Source organism: Coffea eugenioides, unplaced genomic scaffold (assembly GCF_003713205.1).
Source record: "Coffea eugenioides isolate CCC68of unplaced genomic scaffold, Ceug_1.0 ScVebR1_18;HRSCAF=85, whole genome shotgun sequence".
NCBI classification, from domain to species: domain Eukaryota; kingdom Viridiplantae; phylum Streptophyta; class Magnoliopsida; order Gentianales; family Rubiaceae; genus Coffea; species Coffea eugenioides.
In genome coordinates, this window is record NW_020862338.1 from 623323 (window position 1) to 646713 (window position 23391).

General features: G+C 36.5%; 1 protein-coding gene across 1 annotated transcript; it reads left to right on the forward strand.

The window, feature by feature from the left end:
• The first annotated feature begins 13105 nt into the window (after positions 1 to 13105).
• On the forward strand, positions 13106 to 15329 carry LOC113756007 (MDIS1-interacting receptor like kinase 2-like). The gene is made up of 2 exons (XM_027299833.1): positions 13106 to 14927; positions 15025 to 15329. Exons 1-2 carry the CDS (start codon positions 13106 to 13108, stop codon positions 15327 to 15329), a joined length of 2127 nt encoding a protein of 708 aa, XP_027155634.1.
• The last annotated feature ends 8062 nt before the right edge of the window (positions 15330 to 23391 follow it).

Sequence of the window (23391 nt, forward strand, 5' to 3'; positions counted from 1 at the left end):
ATAAAGTGCCTTGATGATCACTACCCTACATTGGAAAATTTTCAAATATCAAAAAGGGGAATGGATTATCAATGACCATTTCGTTACTTTGGTTGTCATGAGGTGTAAGAATGATACTTTGGCCATCGTTTCTACAACCTAAACACTATTTATCCCTTGCATCCTCATTTGAGCTAAAATTGGTGGTTCTTTACAAAAGCACTTACGATCGCACCTCCACATTGGGGAGGGAGATTGGAGAATTTTCCAAAAAGGAGAAAAGCAAAAATGTTAAAACTAAAAGAAAAGAGGGAATCACAAATTGGAGAAATTTGATTCCACTTGGGTTTCAATTTTGGAAAAAAAAAGAAGAGAAAAGAAGAAAAGGAAGAGTTTTGTCCGGCGGATCACCTATGTTTTACAGATATGGATGAACAAGAGTCTTCCTCAGTCAATTAATTTAAGTACATGCAAGAAATTTCCCATTAATGAAAGTTTCCTTTCAGAGTTAATGTAAGGAACGGAATAAAAGTCAGGCCCTCTTCTTTTCCAATCAGACATTTTATCCCTAGTTATCCCTTTTGAACCTTCAGAATAAAATACTTCATTTGGCAACCCCTGAGAATCGCAAACCCCACACTGGGGCAAGTTTGAGTTGAAAAGGAAAAGTTTCAAGAAATGAAAAGCGATAATGCAACAAAATCGAAAGACAAAAGAAGAAAAGAAAACCTCAGTTCAAAAATAAATTAGGGCAAATGTTGTGAAAAGTTCAAAAGAATGGCAGAAGGCCGAAAAATCAAAAGAAGAAAGAAAATGAAAGAAAAAAAGCCTCAATTGAGCATAAACTGGGGCAAGCTCTGATTTAGCCCTAAAATAGGGTTGGCGCAACAATGCGATCTCGGATTCTTCAAACCGCTTTTGAAATCTGCTTTCAAGCCTTAACTTTTCTAAGCACCCCACCAGACCCCATTACAAAAGCCGAAAGTCCTGACTTTTGTTCTTTGCAATATCTCTGTCAAGAAATTTTCTAATTGGCAAGTGATGCTCCTATACTGATGCCAAGAAATTTTTTAGATGTATTTCTGAATTGATTAGCTGTGAAGTTGACAAATATCTGAAAATCCGCCAGGCCACCTTTGAAAAGAAAAGGGAAAAGAAAATAAATGCAAAGAAAATGGAAAAGATTTGATGGTGAAGTCCCTGTTAAGTGATGATGAAAGTCACAAATCTGAGATCTTTGAGTTCAAAATAGGGGCAATTTTGGAAAAATGTGATCTTCAGTGCAATGTCCCTGAAAAACTTATTTTTTAACTATCATTTTCAAACCACATTACAAGCTCATAAAGTCCATCGCTGACTTATCCCTCATGACAACACAAAGTGAGGATTACGCTCGTAAGAAATCCATCGATCATTTGTGATCATAAGGGTATAACCAGTTTTCACATGTTTAGCTATCGTTTCTATCCATACGTTGCAAGTTTAAAGCTTATATGTTGACTAAGTTGTCTTAAGAAATGAGGGTAACAAACTATTTGCTTTCACTAAGATGTCATATTGAAGGGATTACATACATTTTGGGCACAAGAATAAGACAAATCCTGACCTCTTGTTTTCCTTAGCCGCCTCAGAATCAGAAATAAAGTCACTTGATTGGTCCCGAAAGATGAGCCAACAGGAAATGGTGACCCATTACCCAAAGCATCGATCCTAAAGTAGGGAAGAAATCTTTTGTAATTTGGTATTATTTTGAGAAATTCATCATGAAATTTTCTGTGTGAGTTTAAGCAAGACGTTCAAATTTCTTCACATTATATAGGAAACACAGTTTCTTACTTTGTTCAAATAAATGAAAAGGCCTCCAAACCAATTTTTGCAATCAAATGGGCTCACACTGGGGCAAAATTTTTATTTGTAAGATTTCGCAAAATAAGCCCACATTGGGGCAAATTTTTTATAGTCCATTTGAGGATTTCGCCAAGGAGTCAAGCAAGACTTTCAAATCAACTACACTGCTCCTTTCATGAGTAGTAGTTGCAATATTTAAAATAAAGTGCATGTTGTATTTTGGCAAGCCCCTGTGCAGGTATCCATGCTGAAATCGAGGAAGAAGCGTAAGTCAGAATCTTACGAATCAAGGCCTCAAGGAGGAGCAACCATGTCGTAATGCAAATCAATTGATCGGTTGCACAATAATTTGTGGAAACTGGGGCAAATCATTTTTGAAAAGATTCTCAACAAAAAAAAAAATCAATCAAAATTTAATTTAATTTCTTGTTCCTTGACAAATTTCAATTTCTTGTTGATGAAATTTCAGCGCCCGCCGCGCACCCTTCCCATTCTTGACAGCCACATTTAATTCACTGACTTCGCCACCGTTAGCGTCGAGTCTATCTCACTAACGTGCTCGGGTGCTATCCCACTGACCGATCAATTTGTCAAAGGCAGGCTCGGGTGTAATCCCACTGACCGATCATCAAGGCAGGCTCAGGTTCAATCCCACTGACCGATCACCATGGTAGGTTCGGGTTTAATCCCACTGACCCGTTATTAAGGCAGGTTCGGGTTTAATCCCACTGACCAATTCATCACTGGGGCAAATTTTTGGATGACTCTTCAAGTAAATCTTATATAGTTTCTTCATACATACCAGCATTTTATTTTGCATCGCCACTAGCTGTTGGGTCAGTCCCACTAGTGAGTATTTATTTTGCATCGCCACTAGCCGTGGGTCAGTCCCACTAGTGTGCATTTCATTTTCATCGCCACTAGCCGTGGGTCAGTCCCACTAGTGAGCATTTCATTTGCACCGCCACTAGCCGTTGGGTAAGTCCCACTAGTGAGCATTTATTTTGCATCGCCACTAGCCGTGGGTCAGTCCCACTAGTGAGCATTTTATTTTGCATCGCCACTAGCCGTGGGTCAGTCCCACTAGTGCGCATTTCATTTTCATCGCCACTAACCGTTGGGTCAGTCCCACTAGTGAGCATTTATTTTGCATCGCCACTAGCCGTGGGTCAGTCCCACTAGTGTGCATTTCATTTTCATCGCCACTAGCCGTGGGTCAGTCCCACTAGTGAGCATTTCATTTACACCGCCACTAGTTGGGGTCAGTCCCACTAGTGAGCATTTATTTTGCTAGTCGCAGTCCCACTAGCCGTTTATTTTGCATCGCCACTAGCCGTGGGTCAGTCCCACTAGTGTGCATTTCATTTTCATCGCCAGTAACCGTGGGTCAGTCCCACTAGTGAGCATTTTATTTTGCATCGCCACTAGCCGTTGGGTCAGTCCCACTAGTGAGCATTTCATTTGCACCGCCACTAGCCGTTGGGTCAGTCCCACTAGTGAGCATTTATTTTGCATCGCCACTAGCCGTGGATCAGTCCCACTAGTGAGCATTTCATTTGGCATCGCCACTAGCCGTGGGTCAGTCCCACTAGTGAGCATTTTATTTTGCATTGCCGCTAAACATGGGTTAGTCCCACTAGTGTGCATTTTGTTTTCTTTGCCGCTAAACATGGGTCAGTCCCACTAGCGTGCATCTTATTTCCGTCGCCGCTAAACATGGGTCAGTCCAACTAGCGTGCACTCTACTTTTTACCACCACTGAACTTGGGTTAGTCCCACCAGTGTGCATTTTATTTTTCATTGCCGCTAAACATGGGTCAGTCCCACTAGCGTGCATTTCATTTACATTGTCGCTAAAATCGGGTCAGTCCCAGGATTTTAATTTTGTTTGGGTCAGTCCCATGATTTTAATTCTGTTCGGGCCAGTCCCATGATTTTAAATTTTATTCGGGTCAGTCCCATGATTTTAAACTTTGTTCGGGTCAGTCCCATGATTTTAAATTTTGTTCGGGTCAGTCCCATGATATAAAGTTTGTTCGGGCCAGTCCCATGATTTTAATTCTGTTCGGGTCAGTCCCATGATTTTAAATTCTATTCGAGTCAGTCCCATGATTTTAAATTTTGTTCGGGTCAGTCCCATGATTTAAAGTTTGTTCGGGTCAGTCCCATGATTTTTCTAGTTAGGCATTTTTAGCATTAAAAATTAAAAAAAAAAAGAGAAAGAGGTGCCAGACCAAGCTCACGCTTGCGTGAGCTTCATGTGATCCGAGCTCTATCTCCATATTTCATTTTTGAACAGAAACATGAAGCGAAAATACAAGGAAAGGCAACACAATCCTATTTTCTTTTTCCCACCATTTTTTTTTCGCCATTGCATCACTTTCTCCCTAACCGCTTGGCTTTAATCCTTACACTAAGATCATCATGGACAAAACTCATCTAAGGGTTCATAAACCATCAAGGAAAGATGATTTCAGCAGCACCATTAGATGTAGGTTTAGAAGTTTTGGTAGCTATAAAGAGGGGATATAAAAGGAAAGCTAAGGGGACGGCCGAAAGGGAGAGGCTAGTGACGGCGGGGAGAATCTGGGAGAGAGAGGGAGAGAGGAAGGAACCAGAAACCGAGGGAGAGAGCAACGGAAAGGGAGCTGGGGGTAGAGTTGGCGGCTGGGCTAGGTAGAAAGAGAACAGAGGAAAGAAACGAGAGCGGAGGGGTTTCCATTGGAGAGTTTGAGAAAGCTAAAAGAGAGAGAGAAAAACTGAAACTGAGGGAGGAGGAATTAGAAAGTGAGCTTCGGGTGGCAGTGGAGACGAGGAAAGAAGAAGAAAACAGAAAAAGAGGAAAAAATGAAAGAGGAAGAGGACTTGGAATAAGGTTCTCAACTAACCGAAGGGAAAACAACAAGAGGAAAAGGAAGTTGAAATTTCATCACCACTGTCCTCGCCGCGAACTCAAAGCCACTGACGCAACTTCAGCAATCCGGCCGCTCCATTTGAGTTATTTTCTGGGTTATCTCACGCTTTGTCCGTGAGTAAGGTGGTGTTCTCAGCCCTTTCTAGTCAAATAGTGTGAGATTTAGATCAGAATATTGGAAATCATTGCTATTGCATTTTTTCGTGGGCTGCTTGTTGAATGTTTGGTTCATAGTGGATTCGTTCACTGCTCTTTACATCAGTATATATCGATTTCATGGGTTGGGTTGTTTCGATTTTGTATGCTTTGAACTTGAATCTTGACAAAACCCAGCTAAGAAAACGCATGTCATCCGAATCTGATGCATAAAAATTTCAGGAAATGGAAAAAGATTCGGCCTTGTTTGTGCTGATGCTTCATTAATGGCTGATCCTTTTTCTCTTGCTGTTTGTATGTTCGGATGTTGAACTTCATTTTTTTTCCTTACTTAAGGTTGCGGTTTGATGTTGGATTGGGATGTTGGGCTGTGTTCGGATGAAGGATACATCTGATGAACACAGCAAGGGTAGAGAATCATGCCTGGAAACTTGCAGAGATTTGTCTGTTCTTTTTTGTCTGATTTTCTGATGCATAGATAAGGATGTTACGATGAAGAATGGAAAATTTGTTAGCTGATCTTGTTATCTTGATTCCAGTCTTTGTTGGTTAGGTTGTTAACTTGCATCAGAAACCATTAAAGTGGCAATAAATCTCGGACAAACTTATGGTTCTGCGGTCTCTTTCTCCATGACAATCAGTGGTTTCATGACTTTGTTTCCTAGTTAATCTGAATTTTGAAAGAGGTAGTTGAATGATTGATAGTGAGCCCATTTGTTTGGTCTAAGCCACAGATGTTTTGATGGGAGCCACGCAATTTGAAGCTGCAAATTTTGCAGCAGAACAAAGACTTTTTGTTTGCATTCCTTTTGCTGTATTCCTTTCTGCAGCTGCTCACAAAAAAAAAATCCATTTGGCTGGTTGATTTTAAGATTGGAAAGAAGAATTGGATAAGAGGTGTTGGTTTTGCATGTTTGGGGTTGGAGATACTAGAAACATTTCGAATTCTTGCTGAAATAAGCAACCTAGTTGCCGGACCATTTTTGCATGTTTTTCCAGAATTTTTTGCATGACACTTTTCTAAGTTTTCTGCTTGTTTGAATGATGATAATTATGACGTTTGTTGCTTAGTCCGAATTTGTGATTGTTGGTTTGGAAATATCTAATCAAAGTTGTGCTTAAGAAATCTCCGTTTGGAGACGTAAGTGCAGCAAGTTTTGTTGCAGCAGTTTCATTCGTAAGCCTGCACGGAAGTTTCTAAAGAGTTTGCAAGGTTTCCTTCTATGCTTTTCACTTGTTTGGATTATGGTAGTTATGTAGTTGTTACTTAGTCCAAAGCTTTGATGTTTAGTTGAAAAATACCTAACTCATGCTCGGTTGCCGAAGCTTCATAGCGTAGGAAAGTAATTGCAGAAACTTGTTTCATCTGTGGTTTGCATGAAACATGCATGGAAAAGGTTTCAGAAATCTCATTTAAACCCCTTGATTTGTGTTTAACGCTACTATGGCCCGAAAAATGGAAAAATCAATCATTTTGGCCCCTTAAACTTCTTTACTCTTTCGATTGGGTCCTTGTTTGTCTTCATTTGGTTAAATAGGAGTAGTTTACTTTCCTTGGAATGCCGCAATATGATTCAATTGCGTGTTCATTTCCACTTCATGTGATTATTTGTTGATTAAAATGATGCCTTGACATTTTCTTTGTTTTTGGAGGGTAAATAAGTCATTTCACCCCATTAGAGCTCCAACTCAAGGGAGGTACACCTTATCCTTTATTTTTGACTTTATTTGACCCTGCGTGCGTATATGTGTCTTATGTGTGCAATTGCATGACTTTAAGTGTTTATTTCTTTTTCACTTTATTTATTTCTTTAGTTGCTTAGTTTTACTTTAATTTTAGTTCAATTTTATCATTTGGGAGGCACTCGAATGCCAAAATTGTAATAGTTAGGGATTTAATTGTTTTATTCCTTCTTATTTCCCCTTTTAGATTGTAGTAGGCTTCCCCCTCCTAATGTAATAGTTAGGGTTTCTTTGTTTTTTTCGTTGTGTGATTTGCATGCGTATGTGCTATGTGTTTAATTGCTTTCTTAGGGTTTAGCATCTAGATATGCATGCTTATGTGTTATGTGTTATGTGTTATGTGAATTACGTGCTCACATGCCTACTCGCTTTAATTATGCACATTTACTTATGTATGTATGATGGATGCAAATGCACGAAACCGTGGCTAGTCCAACGCTAGTCATGGTCTTTCCCTCGAGCTCTTGCAAGTCCAATGCTTGTGAGAGAGCGTTAGTGAAGGACTAGTCCAATGCTAGATCCAATAGGACCGTCCCTTGCTAGTACATTCGCATGCCTTCATCTCATGTTCATGCATTTTTTTTCTTTTTAGTATTTTTACATTTTTGCATGACCCTTCTCCCTTTTCCCACATTTGAAGTATGATCATAGGGTTTTTGCATTTCATTCTAGTTACTAAGGTCATTTGCGTGCATAGGTTAGGGAGTCACCCCTTGAATATGGGATATGGACGAGTTTGGCTTTCTAGCCTTAGCACGCTCGTATTCCCTCTATTAAAGGGAAAATTGAGTCACGAACATTAGTCCCCCGTACCCGACATCATGCACTCCTTTAAGACATGTATATTTGTATAATTATTTTATTTATTTTCTTAAAGTCTCATATTTTTGCATTATTTGTGACTTCTTCGAAAAGTCCACATTGGGCATCACAATTAATGTGATTGGCATCAATTGAGTTTTGAAGAGAAATTTCGACCCCCGATACCCTCTTAAGTCTAGGGTTTGCATTCATATAGTGCATCCAAATGTGATAAATCTTAATGATAAAATAAGAAAATCTTTGACTAAATCACGCAACTAGCCTTGGTTAGGTCGAAATGGTGCCTCGGATATTTTGTTTTACAATTTTGTTTACTAACTCTGGGTATTTTTTTTCTTTTTCTTTTCTCCCCTCCCCTGTATTCATAAAAAATATATTCAATAAGGCGAAATTATTTTTCTATATCTGATAACAATTTTGATCTAATAAAGTTTGGAAATAACAAGTATTACTTGATTCTTGGGCAGACTTTGCAATAAAAACCTGAGGGATCTATTTGGAAGCGTTAGGCTAAAGCATCTAAGAGACTCCATAATTGTTTGTTAAGAGAAATTTTGTTTATTTGATTTGTTAATACATTTTGTTTCAAAAGAAAAGGAGACAAAAGTGTACATATGAAGCTCTTTAGAGATTTTTCAGCAATAAAGTTTTTCATTTAGACAATTGTTGTTTTGTATATATTCATGTATATTTCATACTTTATTTTGCCAATTGGAGATTTCATGATGAATTTTAAGAAATAAGCTCAAATTGAGATTTTTTCAACCTCTTGCCTGAAAATTCACACTAGATGGGTGATCTGAGCTATACAATAAGAGTGTTCGTGATTAAAAGAAATCACTCAAACTGATTGGTCTGCCTCGAAATATCCAATGCAATACCTTTTCTCCTTCACTACACAATCCATATTTTGCCCACTTTTATGGACCTCCAAAAATCAGTCACATTGATTGACAAATTGTAAATTGGGACAATCTTTGCTTGGAAAAATGCTCATTGGTCTAACCAGATTCAATTCACATCTCAGTGAAAGCAAAAATGTACATCACTTCTTCTTTGTTTTGAAAATTTGGAATGATACTTCGAGCATTCGTTTCTCTACCTATACAGATTTTATCATTTGCTCTCCCATTTGAGCCTTTGAAAGAATAATTTCGTTTCAAATAAGAGCCTTAATGATCACTACCCTATATTGGAAGATTTTCAAATATCAAAAAGGGAGTGGATTTTCAATGACCATTTCGTTACTTTGGTTGTCATGAGGTGTAAGAATGATACTTTGGCCATCGTTTCTACAACCTAAACACTATTTATCCCTTGCATCCTCATTTGAGCTAAAATGGGTGGTTCTTTTCAAAGGCACTTACGATCGCACCCCACAATGGGGAAGGAGCTTGGAGAATTTGGAAAAAGGGAAGGAAAAGCATAAAGGCTAAAATTAAATTGGGAAAATTTGATTCTACCATTACTATCTGGGGCTTCAATTTTGACGGAAAAGAAAAAAGGAAGAGTTTTGTCCGACGAACCAATTATGGATGAGCAAGAGTCTTCCTCAGTCAATTAATTCAAATACATGCAAGAAATTTCGCATTAATGAAAGTTTCCTTTCAGGGTCAATGTGAGGAATGGAACGAAAGTCAGGCCGTCTTCCTTTCCAATCAAACATTTTATCTCTAGTTATGCCTTTTGAACCTTCAGAATAAATTATTTCGTTTGGGCAACCCCTGAAAATCGCAAACCCCACATTGGGGTAAATTGAGTTTTGGAAAAGAAGGAAAAAGAAAAACCCCAAACTGGGGCAAATTTAATATTTTGAAGGAAGGCCGAAAGAAAAGAAAACCTCGGTGAATGAAACGACCGAAGGCCAGAAAAGAGAAGAAAGAAAAGAAAAGAAAAGGAGGAAAATGAAAGAAAAGCCTCAATGGAGAATGAACTGGGGCAAGCTTTGATTTAACCCTAAAATGGGGTTGGCGCAACAATGCGATCTCAGATTAATTAAACCACTTTTAATCTGCCTTCAAGCCTTAACTTTTATAAACACCCCACCAGACCCCATTACAAAAGCCGAAAGTCCTGACTTCTATTCTTTGCAATGACCCTTTCAATAAAATTTCTGATGCCATAAAATTTTAGCTGTATTTCTGAATTGCTTGGGTATAGGGTTGACACTACTCACCATGTGAAAACCCACCAGGTCGAGAAAAAGAAAAAAGAAGCAAAAAGCAAAGCAAGAAAAGTAAATGCAAAAAAAATTTGACGCTGAAGTCCCTGGTGAATGATGAAAAAAATGCAAACAAAGTCCGAGATCTTTGAGTACGAAATGAGAGCAATTTTGAGAAAAATGCGATCTTCGGTGCAATACCCTCGAAAATTTTTTCTTTAACTATAGTTTTCCAGTCGCATTACAAGCTCATAAAGTCCATCGCTGACTTATCCCTCATGACAACTCAAAGCAAGGATTACGCTCCTAAGAAATCTACCTATCACTCATGATCATAAGATTATAACCTGTCTCCGCATGTTTTGGTATCGTTTCTACCCCTCTGTTACAAGCTTACAAAGCTTATATCTTGACTAAATTTTCTTAAAAAATAAGGGTGACAAACTATTTGCTTTCACTAAGATGTGATATTGAAGGGATTACATACAATTTAGGCACAAGAATAAAACAAAATCTTGACCTCCCTTTTCCTTTAGCCATTTCTAAATCAGAAATAATGCCCACTTGATTGGTCCTGAAAGAGGAGCCAGCAAGAAGTGGTGACCCGTTACCCTAAACACCAATGCTAAAAGTGAGGGAGAAATCTTCTTGAATTTGGTGTTACCTTGAGGGATTCATCATGAAATTTCTGCATGAGTTCAAACTCGACGTTTAAATTTCTTCACATTGTATATATGATTATTTTCTAAATTTTAGAAAGTGCGGTTTCTCCTTGTTCAAATAAACGGGGAATCTTCTGAACAAATTTTTACAATCAAAGGAGCCCACACTGGGGCAAAATTTTTATTTGTGAGATTTCGCGAAATAAGCCCACACTAGGGCAGATTTTGTAACACATTTGAGGATTTCGTCCAAGAGTCAAGTAAGATATTTTTGAATCAATCATGCTGCTCTTCATATGAGTAGTAGGTGCATCAATAAAATAAGAAATTTTAAGTGCATGTTGTACTTTGGTAAAACCCCCTGTGCAGGAATTCATGGATGAAATCGATGGAGAAGCAGCTAGTGACGTGGAAGGCCGATACCGAAAAAAGAGAAGAAAGAAGAAGGAAAAAGGGCCCTACACTGGGGCAAATTATTTTTGAAAAGATTCTCTCGAACAAAAAAGCAAAAATCAAAAGATAAAAAAAAACAAAAAAACAAAAAAGCAAAAAAGCAAAAAAAAACAAACAAAAACAACAAAAAAATCAGAAAAGTCAAAAATCAAAAAAGAAAAAAAATCAAAAAAATCAAGTTTAATTTCTTGTTCCTTGACAAATTTCAATTTCTTGTTGATGAAGTCTCAGCACCCGCCGCGCACCCTTCCATTCCCCATTCTTGACGACCACATTTAATTCACTGATTTCTGTCACCGTTAGCATCGAGTCTATCTCAACGTGTGCGTTTTTCTTCTACCACCGTTAGCATCGAGTCTATCTCACTAACGTGTGTGTTTTTATTCAACCACCGTTAGCATCGAGTCTATCTCACTAACGTGTGCATTTTATTCCACCACCGTTAGCATCGAGTCTATCTCACTAACGTGTGTGTTGTTTTTAGTCTATCTCCGTTAGCATTGGGTTCATCCCACTAACGTGCCTTTCTATTTCCAATTTTCTCGACAGGCTCGGGTTTAATCCCACTGACCGATTGTCAAGGCATTTCATTCATCACTGCCACTAGCCGTTGGGTCAGTCCCACTAGTGAGCATTTTTATTTGCATTGCCGCTAAACATGGGTCAGTCCCGCTAGCGTGCATTGCATTTTGCATTGCCGCTAAACATGGGTCAGTCCCGCTAGCGTGCATTTCATTTACATTGCCACTAGCCGTTAGGTCAGTCCCACTAGTGAGCATTTCATTTACACTGCCACTAGCCGTTGGGTCAGTCCCACTAGTGAGCACTTCATTTGCATTGCCATTATACATGGGTTAGTCCCACTAGTGCGCATTTCATTTTCCACTACTACTGAACATGGGTTAGTCCCACCAGTGAGCATTTTATTTTCTTTGCCACTAAACATGGGTCAGTCCCATGATTTAAAGTTTGTTCGGGTCAGTCCCATGATTTAAATTTTTTTCGGGTCAGTCCCATGATTTAAAGTTTGTTCGGGTCAGTCCCATGATTTAAAAGTTTTTTCGGGTCAGTCCCATGATTTAAATTTTGTTCGGGTCAGTCCCATGATTTAAAGTTTGTTCGGGTCAGTCCCAAGATTTAAAGTTTGTTCGGGTCACCCATGATTTAAATTTTGTTCGGGTCAGTCCCATGATTTAAAGTTTGTTCGGGTCAGTCCCATGATTTAAATTTTGTTCGGGTCAGTACCATGATTTAAAGTTTGTTCGGGTCAGTCCCATGATTTCAAATTTGGTTCGGGTCAGCCCATGATTTAAATTTTGTTCGTGTCAGTCCCATGATTTAAATTTTATTCGGGTCAGTCCCATGATTTAAATTTTTGTTCGGGTCAGTCCCATGATTTAAATTTTGTTCGAGTCAGTCCTATATTTAAATTTTTGTTCGAGTCAGTCCCGATTTCAAATTCCTGTCTCGGGTCAGTCCCTATTTTAAATTCTTTTCTCAGGTCGGTCCCGATTTCAAATTCCTGTCTCGGGTCAGTCCCGATTTTCAATTCTCGTCCCGGGTCAGTCCTGTTTTTAATTCCTGTTTCAGGTCGGTCCTCATTCCAAAAACGTCAGTCGTTTGACTAGTTTGCAGCCGGATAACCACAGGTAAGTATTTGGTGTCTACTTCTTTGTCTCAAATTTTTTCAAAACTCAGACAAAGAGGGGCAAACTTTAGACACCAATTTTTTCTCAAATTCCATTTTAACTTTATTTTAACTTTTAGTTTTTAATTCTATTTCTTGCATTATTATTAGCATTCGTTCTTATTTATTTAATTTTGTTTGTTTAAAGAAAAAGAAAAGAGCAAAACACAAAACAAATAATAATAAAAAAATAAAAAAAATGATGAAAATGACGGAAATGGTAAAAAGAGGGGACAGGCTCACGGACCATGAGAAGCATTGCATCAAAACCCTTCCTCATGTTTTTTCTGCAAAAACGCAGATAAAATTTTCTAGCTCCTTAGCCACGGATTTCCTTCATTTCTCCCTATTGTTTTTCTCCACCGTTTGATCATTTCTTTCGTCCCACCTGGTCTTCATCCGCAATCAAGGATGATCAATAAAAATCAATCGGATGGCCACGACAAAGAGAGTGAAATGAAGTTTATGAGGGCCCTTGATATCAGGGTTTTGAGGGTCGGCCATCTGATATAAAAAGAAAGGGAATGCGGCTAAGAGAATGAGGAGGTTTTAGCAGAGAGCTCTAGAGTTTAGCAGGCGGCGGAAGTCTGAGAGAAAAGAGAGGAGAAGCGACTGGAGATAAAAAAGGGAGAGCAACAGAAAAGGGGAGAATTGTGGGTGGTCTCAAATTCCTTACCAAAATGGAAGTAGGTGAGAACCAACTTAATGGTTCTATTCCTGTTTCAATTGGTAATTTGAGTAACTTAAATGAATTGCATCTCCGAGAGAACCAATTTTCTGGTACAATTCCAGAAGAGCTTGGAAACCTGAAAAAGTTGGTAGTTTTGGATTTGGATCAAAATCGGTTTTCTGGTCCATTGCCAGATCTACTATGTCAAAATGGAACCCTCCAAATTATTACTGTATCTGAGAACATGCTTACAGGTCCAATCCCTAGATGCTTGAAAAATTGCTCAAGCTTAATTAGGGCCCGCTTCAATGGGAACCATTTCTATGGTAACTTGTCGGAAATGTTTGGCATCTATCCTTTCCTGGATTTCATAGATCTGCGGGACAACGAATTCTATGGGGAACTCTCTAGCAACTGGGGAAAATGCAAAATCTTGACGGCCCTGATGGTTGGAAAGAACAACATCACAGGTGGTATACCTCCAGAAATTGGAACTTTAACTAAATTACAAGCGCTTGATCTTTCTTCAAATTATTTATCTGGGGAGATACCAAGAGGAGTTGGGAAGTTGGCTTCTATGCTTAATCTATATTTGCATGACAACCAACTCACTGGCAGTATGCCTCAGGAGTTGGGAATGCTAACAAAACTTCTTTATGTAGACCTGTCCACAAACTCCTTTAATGGACCTATTCCAGAACATTTGGGAGATTTGAGGTACTTGTTTCACATGAACTTGAGCAACAACATTTTCACCCAAAAGATTCCATTCCAAATTGGGAAGTTGACCCAACTTTCTGAACTGGATTTGAGTCGAAATTTCTTCACAGGAGAGATACCATCTGAGTTCCAAAGTTTGCAAAATCTGGGAACATTGGATCTCTCACACAATAACCTCTCTGGTGTAATCCCAAAGGCTTTGGTAAAATTGCCTGGTTTATTGCACATTAATATTTCATTCAATAATTTAGAGGGTCCAATTCCAAGTGGTAGAGCCTTTATGAATTTAACCATAGAGGAAGTACAGGGAAATAAAGGTCTATGCGGCAATATTACAGGGTTACCAGCTTGTGGAAGTTCCCCGTTGATTAAAAAGCATGTCAAGGATAAGCAGAAGAAACTTCTTGTCACAATTTTATGTCCTCTTCTGGGATCATTCCTACTTCTTTGTGCATTCTATGGTGGTCTCAGATTGCATGATCAATGGAGAAAAAGTTCAGGAACAGAAGATATGGATATGAAGAAGGGAAATTTTTTTTCTGTATGTTCTTATGACGGGAAAGCATTGTATAAAGAAATAGTAATGGCTACAGAAGAGTTCAATGACATATTTTGCATTGGGAAAGGGGGTTATGGAAGTGTTTATAGAGCAGAGCTTCCATCAGGCGATGTGATAGCAGTAAAGAAGCTTCACCACGTGCCTCAGATGGCGATGCATAGAAGTTTCTTGAATGAGATAAAGGCCTTGACAGAAATCAAGCATCGAAACATTGTGAAACTCTTTGGCTTCTGCTCAAATTCTCGGCACTCATTTTTGGTTTATGAGTACCTTGAAAGACGAAGCTTGGCAAAAATTTTGAGCATGGAAGAAGAAGCTATGGAGTTAGACTGGCAGAAGAGGTTGAAAATCATCAAAGGCATAGCTCATGCTTTATCTTACATGCATCATGATTGTTCACCCGCAATTGTACATCGAGACTTATCAAGCAACAACATTTTGCTTGATCCAGAATATGAGGCTCACATTTCTGATTTTGGTACTTCTAAGTTTCTGAAAATAGATTCATCTAATTGGAGTTCTCTTGCAGGCACATATGGATATGTTGCACCAGGTAATAAATGTTTTTTTCTTGCATCAATTTTTTTAGCTGTTAAATTCAGGTATGATCACATGTTGTCACAACATGATTTTCCATTTGTACCTTGCAGAATTTTCCTACACAATGAAAGTAACTGAAAAGTGTGATGTTTATAGCTTTGGGGTCCTGACAATGGAAGTAATCAAAGGAAAGCATCCTGGTGACTTGATTGCTTATCTAATGTCTTCAAAGCCTGAAAACATAGAACTGAAAGACTTGCTCGACCAAAGACTTCTGTACCCCAGTCAAGAAATTGAAAGGAGTCTGAAATCCGTTCTCAAACTAGTAAGAGCTTGTCTACATGTTGATCCTCAATTTAGGCCAACAATGCTCTTTATTACCAGGTTGTTATCAACTGGTGCATCATATGAGTAAGATCTTTGTGAGTAAACGTGGCCATATGAATCTTTTTTTTTTCATTTTTCCTTTTCTGTTAAATTAATAGATGCAGCAGATATGTAGAATCTGAGTGATGTTACATTATTCTTGCCTCCTGTTAAATGCAGACTACAGTGCCTCCTTTTCCTACAGTATAGTACTATCAGGCATCAGCAGAAGATAATATGATCAATATGGCAGCTTAGTTAGAGGATCAAGTTTCTGCGTAAACCAAGTTGTCGTGGCAGCTTAAAAAAGGAGGAAAAAATAAAAAGGTTGTTGTGGCAGCTGTGTAGTGGAAAGTGAGCTGCTGAGTATGTATTGTGTGTGAAAATAAACCATCCATAGCCAATAGACTTTCAGGAGTTTCTTTAGGGGAAAATTGATACGAAAAATGGTATAGTGATGAGATCTAGATTTTGACAAAGTATAGTAACCAGCAGCACACTTTATCCAAAGTGATAATTTTAGAGTAAATCTTATGTACACTTATTTGGAATTCAAACTGCTTGCCCAATTAGAGTCTTCCATTTCATTAGTGTTTGATCTTCGTTCATTGTCTCATTGAAAATATTTGTTCATACTTCAACTATCCACAGCTTGGACTTTTTTCCCAAGTAAATACCTTTATTTGTCTACCAATTGATTGCTATCTTTTGAGCCTAAATACATAATCGAAATTTCATCACCAATTATCACCGCTGACATGGACGTCCAAGTAGTTGCAGCTGCACCATGTCTTAAACTTAAGCAAAGCCACGTCATGGTATTCATGTTAAACCAATGATATGGTATTCATTATGGACTGTAGAATTCCTTACTAGTGGCACTTAAATAATGAAAAATCAAAACTAAAATGAAATTATCTGTGAGTTTCGCCTCTAGCAATTGCTAGCCATGGGATTAGTATTCCAAGTAGGAAAACTAAATGAAAAACATTGCAAAACAATTATCCGTTTTCTCGTGTAAGCCTGTATTACAATTACATATAAATATGGATGTTAATGTTAAGAAAACCAAGAAACTAGTAAAAACTTTACAAATTATATATCTGTAGCCCTAAAATAGCTAGTATTAAATTGCCACCAGTTAATAGAAATTATAAGAAAATGGATTTGTCTAACAAATGTGACGTGCGCGGGGTATACATATACAATTAGTTCATCCACAATCAAGCTTTACATTTATAAAATTCTAAATACCCCACACATAATTTTTCGTAAGTATACAAGTCGTTTATTGAGCAAAGGGGTATTAGGTGTCGATCCTACAGGGATTTTCAATTACAGGTGATTTTCGAATTCCTTTATTATTTAGACTATCACAAGTACATGAAATTAAGTTTACACTATAAAAGTAACAAAAATACAATAGAAAGCTCCTAGATGTATGGAATTCCTTACTATTCTTGGAAGTAAAGTTACCGGTTAAGTGAATGCTATTATCTTGGCTAGTTATGGTGAAATTTTTCCTAATGTATGTGAAACCTACTCTCGTAGTGAATCAACTATACTTGTAATTAAGCCATACCTACTCTTGTGGTTATGAAATTAACTACAAACTCATTTCTTCTATGAAATTACATGAAACAAGGCCACATATATGCACCTCTACTCTCGTGAGTGTACTCCCTGAGTTTATCACTTCCTTGAACTAGTATTAAATCCCAATTCTCATTGCGAATTTAACACCTTAAGATTATCACAATTAATGGTTGGTTGATCATAATTAGAAAAAAATGATAAATAATTTGCTCAAATCAAATAATCAAGTAAACATCACTAACAAGATATAGTAAGTTCATCCATAACTCTAGGCATAAACTCTAACTAATCATGATAAAAACACAAAACCAAACTTGTATTATAATTAAACATGAAATCCAATACAAGAGAGAAATAGTAGCAGAGAATATCATCCTTGTCATATGAGATCAACCTCTCCATCTTTGCTCCTCAATCTTCATCCAAATCTAGTTACTAATACAAGAAGGATAAACTACACTACCTATACTATACTACTCTAATTAATGAACTAAGGAAATTTTAGTGAAGACTACATTTTTGTGGAGTTTCTCTAGCCTTTCAAATTTATAAAAATGTCCTCCAAGGTTACTATTTATAGAGGAATTCCATGCAAAAGACAAAGTGTTAAATCATGTTAAGATTCCTCTTGAACCCATAAACAAGCTAGATTTGAGTTGTAAAGCTTCTTTTACATCTGTATTGGGTTGTTTCCACTGATATTCTTGCAGGAAAATGGGTCAAAAAACTTGTGTGAACAAAACACAAGTTGCAGAGCAAGTTGCAGTTGAAATTGAGGAACACGTGACCTTGGAATATGCAACTTCAAGCCATGTATTCAAGGGTCGTGTTTTCACTTCAATAGATATTTTCTTAATGATGGAGGCCAAATTAACTCTTGTACAAAACATGAAAGTTGTAGTCCTTTAAGTTAGCTTTACAATGCATCAAGAATCATCCAATTTGGAGCTCTGTGAACAGAGAAATGACCAAAATACCCTCATCTGGTCAGGAATCTATTTTAGCTTTCAACAATGAAATTGCATTTCTGTATTTCAACATTTTGACTAGGAAAATGACTAAAATGGACTTCGATTTCTTCATACCAATTGTAGATATATCTCTTATCTTTAAAATGGTTCAAGAATCACCTCAATCCAATGGTTGTAACTCAAGATATAGCCAAAATAGTACAAGGTGTCAAAGAAAACTTGCATTTCATCCTTTGAGTATTTTGCACTTCGTGTTCTCTTTTTATCACTTCGAACCATCATCAATCATCCAATTATAGATATATCTCTTATCTTTAAAATGGTTCAAGAATCACCTCAATCCAATGGTTGTAACTCAAGATATAGCCAAAATAGTACAAGGTGTCAAAGAAAACTTGCATTTCATCCTTTGAGTATTTTGCACTTCGTGTTCTCTTTTTATCATTTCGAACCATCATCAATCATCCAATTATCTTCTCAATTTATGCCATTTGATGATTGAATCATTAAACCTACAAAAACATGAAGTTTTCACCATTAAAATCCATAGAAATGCAACTTTTACACTTTAAACCACAAAATGCATATTTTCATTAGAATCCTAGTTAATTAGTTATAAAAGTAGTTAAAACACATCAAAACTAATTAATAAAACATGCTAAAAATACATAAAATATATACTTATCAAAATGCCTCAAGGCATTCTACAAATATTAATCCTCAATAGAAAGTTATGTTAAATTGTGAAAATGCCGGAATGGGGTTATATTGATCTATATAATAGTGTGTGTCATTGAGTGCGTGGGAGCATCTGTGAGAAAAGGCAATAGACAAAACCCTTGACTTGGCCCTCTGTCCTTTTTATTTTAGATTTCTATATTTCAGAAGGCTTATAAAATTTGTTATTACCGATTAAAGTCATGATAATGGAGTCAGTTGCAAACTATTTGAAAGATAGTGATGGAGGACAACGGAAGAAGAAATAGAAGAATTGGCTATGAGGATGTGAATGAGAGGGAAGGGGCTTAAAAGATATTGATGGAGAACAAAATGGGAGAAGGAAAGAAGGAGAGAAGAAGGGGAAGAATTAGCAATGAGGATGTGAATTAGCGGAAAGCGGAAAAATTTACGGTACGAAGGCTAAGTTTAATTTTAAAACATGTTTTAATGTGGCCAAAACTAGTTCTACTATGGATTTCTTTAAAAACAAATGATACTGGGATGTAAAAAAAAAAAAATCTTGGGTGGTCGACAACCCCAATCCGCTGTTCCCCCTTTCCAGAGTTGGAATTTTCTACAATGGTCAATTAAAATTGCACCACACAAATGTATGAACTAGTGCAACAGACATAGATAATAGGGTTATTATCACTTTACCTCCTTAAACTATATCACTACTATTAGTTTACCCCCCTAGTGTTATCTTTTAATCACTTCACCTCCATAGATAATTCAACTTAATATGTTAAGAATTTTTGGACAAAAGTACCCTTTTATTAAATAGCATTACTACATTGTTATCCTCATTTTATCCCTTTAAATTATAGTAATACAATCGCTTTAATTCCTAACATTATTTTCTTGGCATTTTACCTCATCGTTAATTTAACTAGTATAGTAAAAAAATTGTTAAATCTATTTACCCTTTTTATATATAATTAAAAATAAAAAAATTCGAATGGTTATTCTTCTTTTGTTTTCACTTTAAGAGATTCAAAAATATAAAAATAAAAGAATTTTCTCAAATTTCTTTTTTCACACATATTAGTACTAGGAAAAGAAAAAGAGATAGGAGAGAAGGAGACAAAAAATAAGATTTTACAAAGAAAGAAAATAAAGAAGAGTCCAACATTATCATATTACTTTAAATAAACAAAAAGTAAAATAATTTTAAAATAACAAAAATATTTAATTCTTTCTTATTTGCATTTTTAAAAAAATAATTGAGCACTCTCTCTCTCCCTCTCTCTCTATCTCTCCCTCCCAATCTTTCTATTTTTTTCAGTATTAATAAGGTTGTCAAGAAAAAAGAGATTAATACTTTGATTTTTTTTCTTGATACTAAAAAGGAGAAGAGTCACTCTAAATTTTTTTTATTGTTTTTATTATACAAAGAGAAGGGTACTTTCTTCTAAAGTTTTTTAACTTTAATGGTGAAATAAATTGCCAAAAAAACTTTAGGGAATAAATTGATAATGAAACTATAGTTTATGGGGGGTAAAGTGATAATAATTATAAGGGTTAAACATATCTTTTCACTTTAGTTAACAAATTTCTTTAAATTTGACCGTTAATCTTGGGGGTAAAGTGATGTTAAGGAAAAAATTGATAGTGACACCAAACATTAAAGAGGTAAAGTGATAATAACCCTAGATAATAAGAAGAAGATGTATACATTCAGATATCAACAAGCAAAAACTGTATTACAATATGTTTGAGATGTTCTATTTTGACACTTTATTGTCTTAGTGCCCTTTTCTTTTTAAAATGTAAGTGTCAATATTTATGGTAGTATAGTATATATTTCACAGAACAATTGGCACTGATAATGAAAAAGGCCTTGGATCTCTATTTTCCCATGTGTTTGGAGTTCGTTACACTTGTTAGAGAAACTGCATAATGTAATTGATGGCCTAGATAAGTTTAAATCGAATTTGGATGGAGGTATTGGTTATAATACACAGCCTTCAATATGTGTCAAAATTTGTTAAATTTTTATCATAGTATTTATATCTATTGTTTTAGTAAAGATATAGGGTTCACCTATAGAAAGCCACATTTTTAAATGATAGACACAAACATGGGAATTCTAAAATCAAAGAAGTGGATTATCTATTAGTCTATTTCTGTCACTTAAACCATAGATTTCTATATTTCGTAAGGCTTATAAAAATAGTTACTATGGATTAATGTTGTCATTATGGCATCAAAGACCACTCAAAAGATATTGATGGAAGAGAGAAAAACAGAGACAAGAAGGAAGGATTGACAATAAGAGAAGAAAAGGGAAAAGACACAAGAAAAGAATTAAAGCATGGATAATAAAACAAAGGTAAAAAATAAAAAGTCCCCATGGTAAACCTAATATACAAAAAAGTCCCTGTAATTTCAAAACGTATAACACGATATCTTATGTTTTAAACTAAGTTCTAAAGGTGATGGAATCCGTTAAATTTAACGGAAATAGACGAAATGAGAAAAATGTCCTGATATAATTTATTCTCTAGAAAGAGAGAATTGAGGGTTAACGGGTAGAACAAGTATATTTGTTAGAAATTAGGTATAAATTTTTTTTTTCAGGTTCCAATATATCATTTCCATTAAGTTTAACGGATTCTGTCACATTTACAATTTAGTTCAAAGTATGAGCTATCATATTGTATGTTTTGAAACCATAGAGGACTTTTTTGTGTATTAGGTTTATCACAGGGGGCTTGATGCGAAACGTACACCGATACGATCTAGACAACTACACCAAAGGTTTGGTAGCGGAGAAACTTGACCCAATTTAATCCTAGGAGCCACGAACAATGTTGATACTATCTCAACCCGTAACTACTCGAATTAACGAACCAAATTTGTAGGTAGAAGAACGCCACAATCAAGGAGGTACTTGATTGATAAGTTCGGATCAAATAACTTAAAAAGATTCTCAAGTATTCAAAGAAAACTCTCTTGGAAAAGAGAAAGTGATTAACTCACCATTGTTATTGTAAAATCTGATTAACTCCAAAATATTGGAGAAAACTAGGTTATTTATAGTCTTACATAGACTCAAACCTAAAGTTATTTGGAATTGTCTAGAAATCCTAATGTGATTTGGAATCACTTATTTTTCTAAAATTAATAACAAAAAGTCGGCCTATCTTGAGACACAATCTGGCCGAATTAACTAAAGCAAATAAACAACTAAATTAGCAAGATAATTAACATTAAAACCCTTGCTTAACAACACCAAATAAACCACACAACTTGGAACTTGAATAACTTGAGCATGTGAAATCTTCATAGACTAGAGTAGGGGATCCGGATCATATCATTCCCCTCCTCTTGAAAGCGATTTATCCACAAATCGACGGTGCGATTAAAGGGCAGCCACGTTGGAAATAAATGAAGGGTCACGAGCCAAGTTAAATGCCTTTTGGTTAGCTTCATGAGGCTGTCAAACAAGGACATGCGCCAAGGTAGGAAATTGCTTGTGTAAGGCTTGTGAAAATTCCAGGTTGCAATCCAAAACTCTCTAATTAGCCTTTGGTCATGGATTTTCACATTGGGACCTTGATTGTGCAAAGGTGTAAAATCTAGCCCTAGTTGACATTGATTTGGATCATCTTGCATTGATAAAATAGGAGCAACTTGTTGCATGGATGAGGCACTAAACAACTTGTGGAGGACAGTTTTGGGATCTTGCATGACACACAATTTCTCATCTTCCAACATATAAGGTAGCAAACAATTGAATTCCGCTTCATGAGGGTTACTCGAACTAGCACAAGTTGAAGTTGACAAATTGAGCACTTGGCCACCAGCTTTTGGATGTGTGAATAAGCATGAAAGATCACCACTTTTAGCTGGAATAAGCACGAAATCAGGTTGCAAGTCTTTAATCAAAACTGAAAAATTTTGGACAGCTTTACAACCTACAAAAACAAAATAACTTTCAGCTTGAGACAAATCAGAAATTGGATAAAGAAGCAATGGTACATCATCTACTAAATGGTAAGAAGGTATAGAACAAGATTTAAGTGCGAAAACTCCCTTTGACACTTCATTATTCCTTCCACCAATTGATTCAACTTGAGAAGGCATTGCTACCATTTTACACTTTCCTTCAAAATTTGCATGAGAAATACAAGTGTTAGGATGAAAATTATACTCAAAAGAAGGTAAAGATGATGAATGAACCATAGGTAGCAAATGAGAGTCAAAATTTGGAATTCTCCCTTCATGGTGGGTTTGAATTAATCCCCCTTTGGTATGGACAGATTTGAATTGAAATTGTTCCATGAGGTGTTCCCAAATAGATTTAACTCCTAGAAGTCAAACTCCATGGAAACTAGTGAATTGTACGAGTGACTTTGGGATGGAGCATGGCATGACTAACTTCACTTGACTTTGCTTAATCTGCACAAAAGAAAAGGTATGTTCGTTAGGAAAACAATAAACCCTCACATTTTTGCTCAAAACCGGCTCACTTTCTTTTTTTTCTTCCTTTTTACCACCCATCTCATCAGATTTTCCCTTCTCTTTTTCTAGCTTAATGCCTTTGATTGTCTTCTCATTATAAACCTTCTCAACAAATGGTTCAATAGGATAAGATACGCCTTTGTTAGGAATAGGCTCAGCTACCTCCTCCTTAGAAAACTCACTTTGATAGCATCTATTTTACTCCATTTGTTTTTGGTGTAGAAGATGTTGATATGTCTCCCAAATGACTCATCATGAGATGGTTCAACTCTAGCTTTAGGCCTAGAAGATGTTGAATGAACTTTCTTATCACCTCTTGTATAAATCGGCTTTAAAGAGGTAGATTGCATGGGACCC

Coding starts and splice junctions, on each gene's coding strand:
- LOC113756007 (XM_027299833.1), top strand. CDS start 13,106: ATGGAAGTAGGTGAGAACCAACTTAATGGTTCTATTCCTGTTTCAATT. Junction 14,928..15,024: donor ATATGGATATGTTGCACCAG/GTAATAAATGTT, acceptor TGTACCTTGCAG/AATTTTCCTACACAATGAAA.